This window comes from Condylura cristata, unplaced genomic scaffold (genome assembly GCF_000260355.1).
Source record: "Condylura cristata isolate star-nosed mole 26May11 unplaced genomic scaffold, ConCri1.0 scaffold00015, whole genome shotgun sequence".
Taxonomy (NCBI): Eukaryota; Metazoa; Chordata; class Mammalia; order Eulipotyphla; family Talpidae; genus Condylura; species Condylura cristata.
Window position 1 is genome coordinate 4,905,089 of NW_004567116.1, and position 17,760 is coordinate 4,922,848.

Here is a 17,760-nt window from a genome sequence, read left to right on the forward strand (position 1 = left end):
AAAAAAAACATGTAGACCTGGGCCTGTGCCTGCCAGGGCATCGGCTAAACCATCTGCAAGTCAGCGCTGGGCACATCCAGAAAAGTCTGCATTGATTCCAAATGTAGACAGGAATGCTTGACATCACCGCCCTCGCTCAGCGAGCACCTTCAACTTCCCTGCTAGGACTGTGTTCAGGAAAAGTCGGCGAAGTCTCCTCAAAGAGTGCCCTTAACTGGAAACAAATCACTAACTTGACCATAGAACTATACTCACAGGGGCAACTATGCTATAGGGTTATTTTTTAAACCGGTTTTTAATATTATGCAATTGGCATTTTAATGATTCCATTTTTGATGGCGATAGCTAACACAGAGAGATTGGAACAGAAAGTCATTCACTCATAATACATGAAATAATAACGTCTCCCTCAGGACTCCTAAAATTAAATTTTTCTTACCTTCCCAAGGATGGACAATGACAGAATTGCAACTCACCACATATGGTTTGTGATTCTTTTCAGACACAATTGACAAAATTCCAGAGATAGCAAACTGCCCAAAAGAAGGGGGAAAATCACAGTGAGTCTGCTTTGCTCTGTCCCTTTCACATCCTCCAAATGTCAAATAAAGTGGAGACTCTACAGGGACTGCTCTTGTGCTCCAGAAGCTCACTATCTCTTACAGTAAATATATTAAATATTTATCAAATTTTTAAAAATATTTAATAAAAATTTATATTAAATATTCTTATTTCCTACAGCATGCTTCTCCAAGTTAAAAGTGCCTCTGAGTCACGTGAGGATCTTGTTAAAATGCAACCTGCTTTTGCTCAGCAGGTCTGAGAGGAGGCTTGAGAGCTTTCACTGCTGCCCAAGACTCTCCCAGGCAAGGTGGACTTTGTCCCTGGGTCACTCTTCAGGTACCAGGGACCTCGTGCCTAGCCCTGTTGTGACATCATTCTCATCCTGCTATGATTACCCCTGTGACCGTGCTCTGTGTTTGAGCACCAACTGTTCTGGGCAAGACACACGTCTGTGGCAGGTGGACTTCCAGAGTCCACCAGCATCGAAGGGACACAGGCTAGTTATGAAAACATCACGGTGATTTACTGAACGTGTAAATTTGTAGCACAAACTCAAGATAATTTCAAAGATTTGGGTTGTGTGATGGTTGCAAGATGCCTCTTAAGCTAAGTGTTTGGAATGAAAAGATGGGAGAGAGAAGTTTCAGATGAGAAATGGCGGAAGTTCCAGAAGGGTCCTGAACACATGACCTGAGTCCTAAGAGTTCTGCAGATACCAAGACAATGGGATATTTTAAGAGTTAAGACATATCCTTGGGAATGAGGTGTTGAGGAAAAGTCAACATGGGTTGATTGAAAGTAACTGCTGAGTGAAGGAAGCCAGATGGCAGAGAAACAAGGGACATCTCCATTAAGTCGAACTCAAGCAAATGCAAACTAGTCTAGAGAGAGAGAAAGCATATCAGTGATTGTTTCAGGATGAGAAGAGCGAGAGGAGGGGAGGGAGGGATTACTCTTGTCCCAAGAGGCACAAGGCAGCTTTTGAAGATGATGGAGATACTCATTATATGGAATTGACAATGTTTTCTTAAGTGTGTACATGTCAAAAATTATCAGTCGGCACACTACATGTGTGGATTTTATTGCATGTCAATTATACACGAGTCAAGCGTTATATCTGTGATCTCATTTAGTTTCTGAACAGTATAATGATTAAAAGACGACCATGAAGAAGCATCATAGAAGTTCCTCAAATACCTTTATGTCCTGTTCTCTCTCAGCAATCACCTTTCCCTCCCTTCACTGAACTAAATTTATTCATGAGTAGTGTTCAGGGAATTTTTCTGGAATTGAATTCTGAACATTTAATCTTTATTAGCTAAATATTTTTTGGATAATTCATTTAATTTTTATTAATCTCAGGTGATAAAAATGCTGATAAAAATGCTGATGTGTTTAACCCCAAGTGCTTTGCAAAGTTTACATATATGATTTAAATACAAATTTAAATGTTGAAAATAAGTAGCAATTGGCTTGGTCGGAGCCAATCTGGTTAAGAGAAAAGCTATGTGCAATGTCAGACTGGAGACAATTGAAGGTATGTACTCACAAATACTGCTCCCCAGAACGGGTAGCGTGCTTTAAATGAAGAAAAAATGTCTTCCTTAAATTCCGAAATATTGATCATGGAGCAGATAACTGTCCCAAGACAAAGGCACACCGAGCTGATCAGAATTTGTGTTACCTGTAGAAAAATGCATTTTGTGGAATAAGAAGATATGGCCCCAAGAGTGTGCCAGTTCCCTCCTAATTGAAGCCAAATGTGAGGAATCACTTTGGTATCTTTGACAGGACCCAACTGTGCTCTTTCCTAGTGTCCCCCACCCATGCCAAGAACTGATACAGCTAAAACCTACTCCAGGAATGTCTGTATTTCTCATGTTTTCCTTTATTTTATTTTGCCTAGTCATGGTGGACAGTCATAATTGTTCTTTCCATAAATGAGGATAATTATAAACCCTCCTCAGTGAGATTCTACATTCATCCACCAACTAACCATAGCTGGCAGATATTATGTGCCATTCCATCCTCGTCTTCACTGGGAAATGCTTCTCTGTCCACCAGGACCCCGTTTTTCACTCCTCTTGAACCCAGGCGGGGAAACTGTTGACAATCATAACTACTCATCCCTAGAGACAGCTCTTACTATAGTTGAGTTGGAGGAAGCTCACTTACCCCCAGGAATTCCAGCTCCTTCTGCAAAAATGTCAGCCATGTATGGCGTGGTGGGGAAGGGGCTGTCTTTTGTGCTGGGTTATCTTGGGAAGATGAGCCTGAAATTTCAATTCCAGGCACGCTGAAGTGGAAACAGAAATTCAGCCATGAGAAAATTCTCTAACTCCCTGTGCAATATTCTCAACTGACACAAATGGAAGGTTTGATTTTTTTTCCCCAAGCAATTCTACAGTTGAAATTTTTGTTGTAATGCGTAACACCGAGACTCAGAGGTCCAAGTTAATGCCCAAGATCACCCTAATCAGGGGTTAGAACGAACAAAATGGAGACAAAAGCATGACAATATTTGTTCTTAACCCAGGGCCAGGCTTGCTACCAAATTCTTCCCCGTTAATCTATGCTGATCAGTAAAAATAAAACAAACCCACGCACACTATGCCTATGCATCCATGTCTTTTTAACATGAAAGTGTACCTGCCTGTTTTGTTTTGTCAGTGATACATCCAATTTCGCATACACAAAGGAATGATTTTTCAAGGACTGATGGACTCTATTCCTGTTTTCATCCAAAGGAGGAATCTAATGGCAATATTGTCCCTTCTAAAAGCTTGGGATATTCTTAATGTGTTGCAATGATATTCAGTCCAACATTCATCCCCCAAATTTTGTATTTTATGTCTCCCCAACCCTTTAAAAGTAAAGTCTTCCCATGAAGACATCCATGTTTGGTATTAAAAGAAAAATTCAATTATGTGCCTCTGTTGGACTGTCTATACATCCGCCACTCTTAACACCAGGCAGGACCGGACAGCTTGATCTTAACTGAAGTCCTTTTGCAAAGTCTACACCTTGACACACAACAGACTCAGAATCAAGGCGTCTACATTGATAGTAAAAACTCCCCAGCGTCACACCCAGATTGAGTCACTTTTGTTAGAAAAGTTATTCCTGGTTCATAAGCTGAGTTAAAAAAAAAAACCTTCTTCCCCATCAACCCAGAAGAACTATGGAGCAATAAAAGCAAACAGCTTCTTTATAGTTAGTGCAGTAGCTACATCCATGCATAGGTCCCGGAATTGGTATCTGTGATGGTCTCCCCAGCAGTGAGTGACCAGCAATAGAAAAAAGAAAGATCTAGACCCACCTGGAAGGCCACTGTGGGTCTGGGAGAATGAGATCATCTCTGCTCCTATCTTCTGTGTCCATTTTTTCAACTCACCGTGATGAAGAATACTGCTTATAAACAGGGTCAGTTCCTCTCATGGTACCTTCCAATGGGTGGGTGGGAGGGGCCAACTCACCCACAATGTCGATAAATATCTGTACAAGTATAACATTTTCCTGCAGATAATTTTTTTTCAACAATTAAGATAAACAGGGTCTTTTGTTTTGTTTTGTTTTTGCTGTTGTTGTTATAATGAAGAGCAAAACTGATTGGCTACTGAACCAGAGAGAATTAAGGAAATTAGAGGTTCCTCAAGAAGAGTTCTCCCTGAGGCCAGCCAGATTTACAGAACCGAAAAATGAGATTGTTTGTGGAGATGGAGAAGGTGAGAAATAATTACAGAACAGAAAAAGATGTCCTCTTCTGGAGCGTTCTTGACGTGTCGCAGCTGGGCCGTCTCTGGGCCAGATGTTCTCCAGCTGTGCCTCTGGAAATCCTGTCTTCCCTGAGCAGGGAAACGGGGCTTCTAGTATGTCCCAGCCGGTCTTAGCCTCCGACTCTGGGTTTGTCTCTAGTTACAAAGTGCATCATCTTTCGTTCTTGTCCCCCCCTTGGAAGGCTGGTGATGTGGCCCTCTGCACAGGTGACCTCAGAAGCCAGAGTTCTATCGTAACTGCTGGGGGCCATTCCTGATGGACTGTCAAAGCTAAAAAGGTCACTAGGGACTCCACTGTGGCTAAGGCATGGACCCTCCCTGGTGGCACAATGGGTTGGGGCACAACGCAATGAAGCCATCTGTAGCCGCTGAAGCACGAGTTCGATTCCCAGCCAGGGAGCTGACCCACATGGCGCAGCAGACCTCTCTGTCTCCCAGGTCCTCCCCTCAGCAATGTATTTCTGTAGATCTCCCTATTCTGCTCCCCATTCTGTCTCTGGTGGGTCCTGTCAACCCTGTGCCTCTGGTTCTTATATGCATAAATACATCAATAAATAAAGAGGACTCTGCTGCTCCATGGCCTGTGATACCAAGGACGGACAGACCACGGGAATACTTATGAGGACACCCTGGCAGCACCTGCACGGGGTGCCTGAATTAGGGTCAGGGCTGAACGAATGTGCTCATTTCAGTAACAAAGCTTGTTCGCCCAGAGCCAAACGGATGATACACAGCGAGCATCGCCGACCCGGGCTCTCTTGTGCCAGTTTCATGGAGACCTAACCTTGACTGATGCTTCATCATGCTGTAAGTACCCCACTTTGTGCCTGCGATCAACTGGGGTGTGGTAACAATGTTCCCCCAGCCACTAGGAAACTAAGATATCTGTGTGAATGGAGGGTGTTAAGGGATACAGTGCCACAATTTTCATAACCAAAGTGAATTAACTCATGGCCTATCTTCTTCCCAAGCTGCCTTCAGGAACTGGTGAACCTAACTGATGCGATCTTAGAACTGTAGGGTCAGTCTCCCCCCAAGGGAGAGGTGGGCTTTCGAGAGGTCAGTAGACACCTTTGAGAAGTCTGTTCTAATGGCTTAAAGAATGTGCTAGCAGGCAGGCTGAGGGGGACCCGAGAGACCCCAAACTTGCATACTGTATGGGATGTGGCCATCTGCTGCATAAAGACAAAGCAGAGCCTCAGTGTGTAAGAGCTTTAATAAAATAATTGTGCATAGAGAGGAAAGAAGGTAAAGGCTAATAGTTCACAATGAAACGTACAAAGTTGCCAGCCGCTCTGGGTGAATGTCTAACCAAACAGGGCTGGCCAGAAAGGGGGGTGCTTACATCCCAGGCTTGCCTGGCCCCTTTTGCCTCTTTCCTATGGCTCCCCAACAAAAGGAACCTTAGATTTGTGCCAAAGTAGCTCTGCTTTGGTCCAAGCCTTTCGCTGGACATTGACCGCCAGGGGTGAGTAACTTTGGGAAACTTACCCTTTCTCCTCTTCTCTCTCTGCACGCTGTTCTGTTCAAGTTCTTTCACACTGAGAGTATAGTTTCTCTTTATGTGGCAGGTGGCGGATCCGTTTAGAGTGCTCAGGTTTGGGGGATGCTGGGGTACCCCTCAGCTTGTCTGCTAACGTTTGGACAAGAGGCTGTTTTGTGAGAATTTTCAACAGAACCTTATAAAGTGGAAATTCAAGATAAAGGCACACCTTGTGACAGCCAAATTGTTCTATACCCTCAATTCACTAGCACCCCTCCCTCGGACACCCCACCCCTCTGGAGAGGCTCATATCCTGTGCCCACACTTTGGGTCCTGAATCATGCTTTTTCACCTTTCACAGTAAATGTTGAAACCTGACAAAATAACACTTTTCCTTTTTTTTTTTTTTTTTTTGGTGAGGGCACAGTTATCAAGATGGGTCTTGATCACGCTGTTGTCTGAAAGGAAGAGATAGCAGAGCCAATTCCTCCCCACCCACAGGCTTCCCCTTTCTGACAGGACTTTTGCACACACTTGACGTCCTCTCCGCCTCTGCTCACCTCCTGGAGAAGCGGAGTTTGTGTTGTCAGTGTTACCTCAATAAAAAGAAAACCAGTCAAATAAAAATGCGAGCCACGAATTCTGGCTCTCACCAACTTTCTGCATTTCCATTTGATGATTTTTGACAACCTTGCAAAGCAGAAAAATAAACTGAGCCACAACGTATCGCTGATGATCAAATGTAAACTTGACAAAATGTGAATGATACTTGAAAAAGAATTCTTCTCTTTATTACATACTGGATTAGTTTTCCCAAGCGCCTAAGAAATGTACTCCCACACATAAACTGAGCAACTGTGTTCTCTAACTGATGCACAATTAAATATGCACAAATTTGCATGCTACAAATTGCAGATTTTACTCTCCTAGGGGGCATTGTTGGGGGAGGGGAGGAGTCCGTGTGGAGGATTTAAGGCTTCCTCTCCCCCTCTGTTTTGGTGGGCTTTCTAACTTGGGGTGCCAGTTATCTGCTGGATGTCTGGGCTGGAGTGCTGGCCTTACGCACAGAAGGTGTCTTGGCCACAGTCTGCATTCCTGGCGCTGGGTTGGTTTCTCTGGTCAACAAGTCCATCGGAGGCCCCGGTTCCCACAGCAACCTTAGCAATCCCTCTATTTAAACCTCCCAAATCTGCCTTCTGGGCAAGGAGAGAGGGCTTCGATTTTAACCATAATAAAAGATAACAGCATATAATTTGGGGGCTCACAGCTCTTCAGATGTGTGTTACAACTCCAAGTCCACCATCAAAACACCCATTATTCCCCTCCACATGTCACTGGGCCCTCTCTCCACATCAATGCTCCAGAGGAATTATTGACAGGGGACTTCTGGTTCTGAAGATGTTTTGATCTAATAATATTCTGATACGACGTATGATGGTCACTACAGGCTATCACATCTGCATTTCTAAAGGCCACGTCTGGAGGTACAAACGCTTGGTACCTGTTCTTTAAACTTTTTTATCTGGTTCCTTGGACTTGAGTACGGATTGAAAGGCTGGTTTACCTTAGAGCAGTAGATCCCTGCTTAGATGACAGGATGGAGTCTCTTAAGACTCGAGTCTATGCAGTTGTCTTTGCTCAGGGAGAGATCCTGGAGAGTGTTAGGATATGTGTGTACCTTTCTGACATTGGAGTTGACTTGCTGGCTCAGACTCTGGGCTACTTAACTGCCCAGGCCCAGTGTTCTTTAATTGCTTATGCCATTTCCGCCTTCCAAAGTGACACTTTCCAGGGGCACTCCCTGGTGACACAAGGGGTTCATCTCCGCACTGTGAAGTGATTGGCAATCACTGCAGTACAAGTTCGACCCTGAGTTCGATCCCTGGCCAGGGAGCTGACCCCCATGGTGCAGCAGACCTGTTCTGTCTCCCCGCTGTTCCCTTCAGCAGTGTATTTCAATAGATCTGCCTGTCCTGTTCTCCGCTCTGTCTCTGGTGAATCCTCTCACCTCCCGCACCTCTGGCCTATACCACAGTTCTTGTATGAGTAAATAAATCTTTTTAAAAAAAAAAAAAAGCACAAAGTGAAACTTTCCATAGGGAAAATTACAAATATAATTTTGTTCTCTTATAACCAAGAACATCTGTTCAAGAAGGATAATTACGAGACCCCTCCCATAACGTCTAAGGTATAGACAGTAGCTATTCTGTTCTTAGAATGGATGATAAGCATGCTAATTTCTACATCTATTCTTCCATTCCCCATATCCTCCTCCTAATATAATTATATCTCATTAAAAAATAGTAAGTAAATGACAGATCCAAAATGAAATCTACCATGTCAGACCCCCTCAAGACTGACGCCTAACCTGAATGCAGTTTCAGACTCTCCCATGAGTGGGGCTCTAAACTGATCATTCTGGACTTTCCTCCTCAGCACTAGTACAAGTTTCTCCTGACTGTTGTGAGAATGTAGGAACTGGATTTATAGGCTCGTGTCCTCCAGAGGTCATGGATGAGGCTCTGAATCACTGGGGATTTGCAGTTGAGTTTCCTTAGTTTTCACCAGGAGGCATTCCTGATTCCACAGAATTGGGAGGTGAGGAAATTGCCTGGAAAGTAAGACATCAAGCTTGAGGAATGAAATCATCACTTCCCTCTCCTTCCCTTGACCATCCAGCTCAATGCCAATCACACTCATTCAGCCACTATGACTGTGCCCTCCACAGGATTCCATGCACAGCCAACATCAGAAGAAAGAAAAGGTGCTAGCATCTTACAGCTATCTAAATCCAGAAAGAATTTGTGATTTTTCTGGATACATTGCTAGAAAATGGCAAGTCACAAGAAAATAATAAAACAGTTCTACTTGTATTTTAAAAATTATTCAGTTCGAGATTAAATATACTATTTCCTCTTACAAGGTCGCATCAGAATTCTTTCCCAGCTTGCACTTCACCTCTGACCTTCAAACCACCTGTAACTCCAGGAGCCCACAAATCACTGTCAACATTTCTTCCCAATTGTAAGAGTTTCAGAGACATCCTCAAGCCCTAAAAGGACCAAGTGAGTGATCAGGCTGGTAAACAAACCCACCTCTCTTGAATTACAGCTGTTTGCTTTGCACCACATGGCTGAGACCGCGAGGGTCACACACAGTTCCAGCACGGTAAGGAGCAGCATTACAGACAGCAGGCCCTACAGTCAGGATGCCGCAGGTCAACCAGAAGCAGTCAGAGTTACAATGTGAGCAACATCTAGACTAAAAAATTCCCTCCCACAAAACAGAACAAAGCCAACCCTGAATTAAGTTTAAGACACAGACATGTACCAGAATACTCTAGGCGGGGTGGTGCAAATCTAAAAGCATGGGAACACGCTCCCTGGAGAGCAAGTTGCGTCCCTCTGTCACCCTGGCAGGGTCTTTGTGGGGGGAATCTGCCGTCAAAATTCTGAGTTTCACTCACCAGTGGAAGCCAGAAGTGTGTGAGCTAGAACTGAGGAGATGGATAAACAGTAGAATGGGCGGCATTTGAGCACTACCATTCAGTAAAAATCCTTCATAGAGGGCTAGGCGTGTGCACTACTGCTAGGAACTGAAACACTAAGGTGAAACATTAAACACAAATTACTAGACCAGTGATCCTTTGGTTATCATGGAAGGTACCTAGAAAGGGCAATGAAAATTGTTTTGGAAGGAAAAACCACATCATCCACTAAAAAATCAGACCCATATAAATGCAAACATAGAACACTAAAAAGATAATCAAGAAAATGAGGACAATGTTTCATGAGTAGTGTCAGTTAATAAAGGGATTAGGAATGAGTCAATAAAAATCGTTCGGAGATCATCATGAGAAAATGAACAAATTTAAAGGCAAGTGTAAATTTTGAATTTGACCCCAGAGGAGGGAGAATAACTGAAAGCAAGCAAAAAATAATTTGGAAAGAATATTAAAGACCTTCCCTTTGAAATACCATACTCAAATAAATTAAAAAGTGGAATCATTTGAAAATTTAACTAGTCATCATTTGAAAGTCCCAGACCACAGAGGAAGTTGTAAACCTCCAAAGTTAGACATAGTAATTAAAATGTGAGATAAAAGTTTAAAAAATTAATTTATCTGGGGAATGTAATAGTGGCCACAAGTGTACTGCCAATAATAAACCAAAGCATTTCATGTTTGGTGAAGGCCAGAAAGAACAAGAAAAATATGGGATGGTTTCACTCATACCAGGAGCATAAGGGGCCAAGGGGAAAAAAGCAATTGGAATAAAGAAAAAATGAAAAACAATGAACAACTATAAACCAGAGACATTTTACGGGGGTGGAGTGGGGAATGGGATCAAAACTGGGTGGGGTGGGAAGAGCGCACGGGACTTGGTGATGGCACACGGTCGAATTGGTGGTGGGAAGTCCATGGGGATTCTAACTGAGATGGAAAAATACACAAAATGAAGAATGATGTGAAAAATAAAGAAAAGAGAAAAAAATAGACAGCATGGTAAACATATTTTAATTTACTTTTCTAGTATTAAGTTATTTTCTCCCTAGATCAACCCTGTGAAATGGATGTTATCAATATCCTCACTTCAAAAATGAGAAAAGTAAGACATAGAGACTTATGTAATTTTCAGAGCCAAGGTTCAAATCAAGGAAGCAAGCTTGGTACCTGCTATATACTTTGGATGGTTTAAAGTATTTTCAAATTAATTTATAAAATTATAAACATAATTTTTTAAAAAACATACATTTGATAAGTTGCCCATTAAAACGCATAAGCCTCCAGACGATGAAAACCGACAATTCTTGAGAGCCTGCACATTAACTGCTAAATTTATGGAGAGAAAAATAATCCCAACTAGTGCAATTGTTGCGCTGGCAATGTTCATCCCAAAACTGTTTTGCATCTGAAAAAGAATACAGCACATATTTCATTTCTTCCACTACAATTAACTTCACAAACATCAACTGAAGTTTGTTTATATACTAAGCAATATTGTAGATGCTGACATCCAGCATCCAGAAACAAACAAGACATCCAGAAACAAACCCACCCTCATTGAACTGAAGTCCCATGAACAAAGACAAACAATTAGAAGAAAACAAAATAGGTGGAAGAAACCAGCCAATCACACTAAATGAAGAGATTATTGGAAGGAGGGATGAGTCACCAGCCATCGCTCACAGGTGAAGTTAGGTGAGGGTGGAGAATCAAGCCCTAACCATTCCTGGGATGTGATGGGGAACTTCCGTGATCTTTAGGAATACAGCTAGAGATGGGTTGGTAGGTAGGAAAATAACGCCTCATGGGAATGGATTTAGTTGAAACTATATAGATAGGAAGTAGAGACGGAGCCCACTAAATTCCTTTAAGGAGTTGAACAATAGGAGGAAAAAAGAATTTTGCTTATAGCAAACAGGAGAAAATAGAATCAAGATATTGTTTTCTTAAACTCTGAACAGTCATTGGATGCTAAAAGGCAGAATGAAATGATCTAATAGAGAAATTATTGTGAAGTACTTGTGTAAGTTAAAGGCATGGAAACTGGTATTCAAGTACGGGGAGTGAGCGGTTCTTAGGAAAATCACAAAAAGTTCACCTGAGGCAAGAGGTTAGGATGAATGATGGATGAGTGCAGGTCTGGGTCACTAAGTGTGTTTACAGTGGGCTTCTGAAAACGCTTCTGATGCCTTGGGCTTTCTCACAATAGCAAGATCAAGAGAGTAAAGATGGGGCTTGAACAGTGCCAAGTTGAGATAGACAAGCAGAGGGGTGGACTAAGTGAGCAGTATGTTGGGCAGGTGATTTAGTGAGAATACATAATAAAGACTTAGTAACTGTTCAGTGAATCAGTAAAGGAATTTTGGCTTTCAGTTGTAGAACTAGTGGTAGGAGAACATACACTCAAAATAATCAGAAGTAGTTTAATTTAGCAACATGAAAAAAATCAAGAAACTCTTTTGTAGGCTTCAGATACATCATATTTTCCTAGTAAGCATCTGGTCAGACTCTAGTAAACATATTCACTCCCTGTATGATACTTTGATATGGTACCATCTAAATGTCTTAAGAAAAAATTAATTTTCTCTACATTAAATGAAACTGTGTCCATTGTAGTCACCGACCTCTATTCTCAGACTGTTAATGGCTAATATTTCTACTCCTGTAAACATAGAAAAAGAGGATGAACTAATACTTACCAACATTCTTGTGGGTTTTCTCCCGGCTGCAACAGAAAGGGATCCTGAACAAATAAACTGTTTAAAATAGGAAATGAAACAGAGAGGGAATATTAAGACTCAAGTATATTTTTTGTCTTGGCCTTCCCTTTGATAGTAGATACATAGCAAAATGTGTTCAAAACTTCTTTTCTAAATTCATATCCTAGGACATAAAATTACACTTACTATTACTCATCATTTTCTATGAATGGAATTTTAAAATTAGCTTACATTTTGAGTAAATTTATAAACTTTTTGTTTTAGATCTGATTTTTTTACAGGTTTATGAAAATGTGCATGCTTTAAAGACATAATAAATAGAATTATTTTTATTGCATTTTTGTTGAAGTAGCATTGTTTTGTAATAGTATATATAATTCAGAGCTATGTATAACATAATAGTCTTTATGCCTATATTCATCTAATATTAAATGTACATAATATTTACTTATATAACCATGGATAGGTATTATTATTCTCATATTCTTGCCCAAGCTTCAGATAAGGGATTAATTTACCGGATTAGATTTTCTAAAAGATCCTTTACAAATGTGAATGCTTATATACTGCTATCTGCTTTTTAAATTATGTTTTTGATATATAAAATCATACTTACATAAATTTTTATATATTCATGGTTATATGTAATACAATAAAATTATTTTTATATTGTATACAATTATAATACAAAATTATATTTTTGACATGCAATCATTTTCATGACTCTAATTTTGATAATTCCCTACATATTCAAGTTTTCTCAAAACTTCATTCTGGTTTTTTACTTCATAAATCTTAAATGAACTTAGTAAGACATTCTATGATTTGAGGAACCAGTTGCCAACTCCATCAAGCAAAGGCTTGCCTCAGAAAATTCAGTTGCTGAATTCTAGTTGAACAGGAAGAAACAAGAAGGCTTGGAGCTCTGTTTCAAGTTATAAAGACATTATCACAGGACCTCTGGAGTCACCACAAAGATGTGGATAAAAGCATACATGCTGTGTTCAGAGTCCTCCTTCAGCTTAGACAAACTCTCAAGGCCCCCTACAGCTCAGGGTCTTATCTGCAAATGTAGTTTATATCCCTTCGTTAACATTACTTACCTGTAGTCATGTGGGGATAAAATGAAATCGCATACATCAAGGGCTTAGCTATGTGTTCAGCACACAGCATTCAAGTTATTAACTATAGCTAAGTTAAACATATTTTTATTTCATTTCATTTCATTTCTCAGTGACCCAAAGAACCCTCATCTTATTTCTATCATACTAGTGAGGAAGCTGAAGGGGGATCACTTAAATATCTTTTCCAAATTTGCAGTTAATAAAGATTAGTAAGAGAACAGAAGGAATCACACAGTCAGCACCCAGCAGGGCATGCATACAGGGAGGGGAGGACCTGGGTGAGGAGAAGAGGTGTGAGCCCTTGGGGAGAGCAGACTGAAGGGCTTTGGACCATGTCATGGATCTTAGACTTGACTTTGTACGTATCAGGGAGCCAGACAGAAGCTTCCAGCGATAGGACTACACTGGTCAGATTGAAACTTTAATAAATCTAATGAATCTTTAATAAAATTTAATGAATCTTTAATAAAACTCTGGCTCCCTGACTGTGGCTTTTTTCCCCCCACAAACTAAACTCATTTTCTGAGAAAAGAGAACTCTTTTCTGACTGACTCGTTGAAACATTGCATTTGTTTTATACAACACAGGGAAGAAAAGATTCACTCTATTCCACCAAAATGATATTAAATCTTAAAATTTCAGAAATATTAAATCTGAATCACATGACTTGGACTGAATCCAGAAAACATATAAAGTTGTCTGTCATGCTATGAGATCTGATTTTGGCCAAATCAGTGAGCAATTTCTTCTGAAAGGCGATCGAAAGCTTTTTGATTTTGAGAAAACAAAAGCATGAATAAATTAGAGTCCAAGACTTGTTATATTCTTTTCCCTCGTCGGACAATGTAATCACTGTTTGGAGTCAAAGGGTCCCATCCCTCTATGGTGCGTCTTTGCTTTCATGTTCAATCTGAGACAAAACAGACATTTCTCAAAGATCTGGTACCAGGGTAAACAAACAAACGAAAGTGGCTGATTAATAAACAGCCATCTGCACTGGGTGACTCGGTGATGGGAAACCTGCAGGGATTACAATTGAGATGGAAAAATATATATACAAAATGATGTAAAAATAAACTGTTATAAATATATATGTATTTATAAACTGTTATAAATATATATATTTATATAAATATATGTATTTAACAGGCTAAAAAATAAAAATAAAAATAAATAAATAGCCATCTGGTGACAAAACTGAATTAATACATTTTAAAATCACCTAGAACCAAAGTCCATTACATCGATGACATTTTGATCTAAAGAGGGATTGTAGCCCTTCTGGTCTTCAGACAGGAATCACCGGGAAAGTTTCTTATCTCCCCGCACAACCTCGTGCTTGCAAGGGGATTCACCAGTACTCATTTTTCATTCAACACACTCAGCACCCATAAGTTTAATCCATAGACATTAAGTTAATGCTTGGGACTTGATTTATACTCAACAAATGTGGCTTCTTAACTACAAAGATGCTTTGGACTTAAAACTTTTTGTGTTTCGGGAATGACAAACCAAACGCACAATATGCAACTTTCTGATGACTTTTCCAAGAACAACAATAATCAAGCGCATCTGGCCGACTGGTGTTTCAGGAATGAGCCTAGCCAGAGCACGCGCGTACTCACCAGCACGGCGCCCCACAGTGGGTAGGCTGTGTACAAGATGAAGAAGTAGTGCTTGAAGAGGCTGAATACGTCCAGTAAGGAACCCAGAACAATGCCCAGTGCCAGAACCATGGCTCCTGTCAGGATCTGGACGGCCTGTGAGGAAGGCGGGGGGTTGGGGGGCAGTAAAAGGAACAACAGCCATAAACGACTGGACTTTGAATTGTCCTCCAGAGGCAACAGTCGGTGCCTGACATGGTGAAAGGAAGTCAAGCCTCCATGAACTGGGCAAGTACGTACCCTGGGAGAGCTTTTGGTTCCTAGCTCTACCTGCTGGTTGCTATGGCAACCCTTCCCCTTCACCTCTCCCCTCACTTCCACTTGCTCTCACCTGCCCTTCGGGAAGAGTAAGGGCGCAATGACTGACATCATCAGACTGGTGAAACAGTCCAGAGATCCTCCCGGCATGCTTTGGGGCCATAGAGTGATGAAGGCGGACAGGTGTTAAACAGCATTTCCGTAACTTGGCCCTTCTTCACCCAATTTTTTAGCTTAAACTATGAAATAGGAGTTCCTAGACCTTGGTCTCCCGATGTGGGTGGCTAGATTGGAGCCCGTCCTCCCTTGTGGAGTGGTGAGGATGTTCTCAACCACCTCAGATCTAGGATACACCCAGCCTCACCTTAAAGGAGCAACGTCATAGCCTTAGGGGTAACGCAGAAATCCCCACCCCACCCCCGACTCCCGCCAATCCCTTGTGGCATAACTAAGATTTTCCTAACGGTGTTTGTTGATGTTTTTCCATGATAAACCAACTTTTTAATGAAGGTTGACTTACCCCCAAGGCTTGCAGCTCTCCCTTCTGGTCCTCCTGTGGTCTATCAGCGGGCTGGTAGGGGGGTTCATACGCCCCCTGTGGGGCCGCATGGCTTCCTCGGGCACCATCTGCGAAGGCTGAGGCAGGGGCTGTCCCCAGCTCTGCACTGTCAACTTCTTGGGAGGCCATTTGGGGCTGTCAGTGGCTGTGACAGAAAGGAAATCCAGCGGCTTGGTTTTACCCCTTTTCCACTAGTTAATAATACTTTTCAGTGCCACGGAGGGGTTTGCTTTTCTGAATACATCAAATCAACATGACTACCCAAATAGAGCATGCGGCACAATGACAGTGTCTGTACATTATCAATCCAGTTTTGTCTGGAGCAGCATACAGCAAGTAACTGGGGCTGGGCTGGGTGCCTCATTTAATGCACGAGCCATGACCTTCTCGTTTTCTCTTGCAGCTGTATTTCTGTATCCCTGCCTCTCGCTCCCTTTTTAAGATTTATTTATTTATTTATGCACACGAGAAATGGGGTACAGGCCAGAGTTGTGGGGCTGAGAGGATTCACCAGAGACAGAGTGGGGGGCAGAACAAGCAGATCAACTGAAATTCACTGTTGAGGGGAGCAGCGCAGTAGGTCAGGGGAAGTCTACCGTGCCATGAGGGTCTCCTCCCTGGCAGGGATAGATCCCTGCTGCAAGGGCTGTGGACAGCCTCATAGTGCCACACCCTAGCCCCTTGCACCACCAGGAAGGACCCTCCCTGCCTCTCTTTAAATCAGTCCTGAACAACCACAGCACATCATTTCAACGGCTTTAATTGCATTCTAAAAACAAAAGATATCATTCAAATTCAATGTTGCAATATTATTCCTATTTTAAAAGTGAGGAAATTGAGGCATAAACAGATTAACTTGCTCAAATTTAGAGTTTATACATGAATTCAGATCCTATTAGAGGCATTCTATTTTAAGAACCAATTTTATTATGAACAGATAATTTATTTACCTCTCAAGCTCACACTACACGATAAATAATATCGGATCCTTGGTATAATCACTTCTTGATTATCCAGTAATATAGCAGGCCTTGCGTAGAGGCCGGTGGCTGACTTAACTTGGTCTACAACAGGGAGCTATTTTGGAACACACTTCCATCAGTCATGGAGAAGAAAGAAATGATCTAAGGTTGATCTTGAGATCAAAAGTCAAAGAAGATATCAGGGGAAATGACAGAATAATAAAGCATTCAAGTGTGCATTGTATGATATCAGTCTGGAAAATGTTTGAAGGAAAAATATGTTGATAGCAAACCATTTCAATGAATACCTAATATACTCTGTGCAAGATATACAATAATTTGAAAGGGCCAAAGGGAGAATAATCTTTAGATCTCTTATCTATGTTGAACATCACTTTGCAAATCCTAAGCTAAAAGTTAACCCACTGGGAATATGTATCTATTTCAGGTGCAACTTCTAACATAGGTGAGGTGAGAGGTCCCTCAGAACAGAGAGTGACTCCTTACTTCTATTTCCAGCTTCATTACTTACTCCTTGCTCTGCAAAACTCACTCTAGGCTTTTCTATTCCTTTCAGTCCTCCCTACACCAAGATTTCAAAAGGCTTGACCCCCTCTCAATGCTATTCCCTTCTTCCTGGAACCTTTGTGCCCCAATCTCCACGTAGGTAGTTTCTGCTCTTCTACCAGACAGGGTCTCAGCACACATGACAGAACTTCTCAAGGAAGTCTTGTTTAGTTCTGGCGAAGCCTAAATGAGGAACCCTTCCAAGAAGACTCAAAAATAAAGATTTTTGAGAAGGAAAGCCTCTGAAACTACTTATCAGTCAGCTGACTAAACGCTTGTCAGTTTCCTGCTGTCTGATTATTCTAATTCCAGTGTTGAACTCAGTATCTGCCACACAGCTAATATATGTTTGATAATAGCTGATATTTTGGTCCAGCTTTATGGATGGATGACAGTGAAAAATACATTTGTAACCACTGGAGTGTCTTTTATAGAAAAACTCCAGAGCTGCTCTGGGAGAAAGAAATCTAACCACATTATTAAATTGACATTAAAATAACCATAAATAGCAGGGGGCGAGTCCTAAGAGTTCCCCAGTTGAGTTGTCTACCCAGTTCCAGAGTGTTAGGTGTTCAGTG

General features: G+C 41.5%; 2 protein-coding genes across 2 annotated transcripts in view; both read right to left on the reverse strand.

The window, feature by feature from the left end:
* The window catches only part of MS4A2 (membrane-spanning 4-domains, subfamily A, member 2), a 6,456-nt gene extending 2,511 nt beyond the window's left edge, over positions 1–3,945 (reverse strand). Inside the window, exons 1-4 of the mRNA XM_004682746.1 lie at positions 3,884–3,945; positions 2,740–2,860; positions 2,114–2,248; positions 477–533 (exon numbers count right to left, since the gene is read on the reverse strand). Of these exons, the coding sequence (XP_004682803.1) occupies positions 477–533; positions 2,114–2,248; positions 2,740–2,860; positions 3,884–3,945 (375 nt within the window). The remainder of the gene's footprint in view (positions 1–476; positions 534–2,113; positions 2,249–2,739; positions 2,861–3,883) is intronic.
* A 4,291-nt stretch (positions 3,946–8,236) lies between these two features.
* Positions 8,237–15,782, reverse strand: MS4A3 (membrane-spanning 4-domains, subfamily A, member 3 (hematopoietic cell-specific)). Its single transcript, XM_004683406.2, has 6 exons — positions 15,615–15,782; positions 14,798–14,932; positions 12,028–12,084; positions 10,575–10,733; positions 8,919–9,020; positions 8,237–8,434 (listed from the first exon to the last, which is right to left on the reverse strand). Exons 1-6 carry the CDS (start codon positions 15,780–15,782, stop codon positions 8,378–8,380), a joined length of 678 nt encoding a protein of 225 aa, XP_004683463.1. The 3' UTR covers positions 8,237–8,377.
* Between the last annotated feature and the right edge of the window lie 1,978 nt (positions 15,783–17,760).

Excerpts from the sequence above, each read along its gene's own strand:
- MS4A3 (XM_004683406.2), bottom strand. The coding sequence starts at position 15,782 with ATGGCCTCCCAAGAAGTTGACAGTGCAGAGCTGGGGACAGCCCCTGCC. Across the intron at positions 12,085-14,797 it reads CACTGTGGGGCGCCGTGCTG|TTTATTTGTTCAGGATCCCT; the intron begins GTGAGTACGCGC and ends TATTTTAAACAG. Across the intron at positions 10,734-12,027 it reads GAAAACCCACAAGAATGTTG|ATGCAAAACAGTTTTGGGAT; the intron begins GTAAGTATTAGT and ends ATTCTTTTTCAG.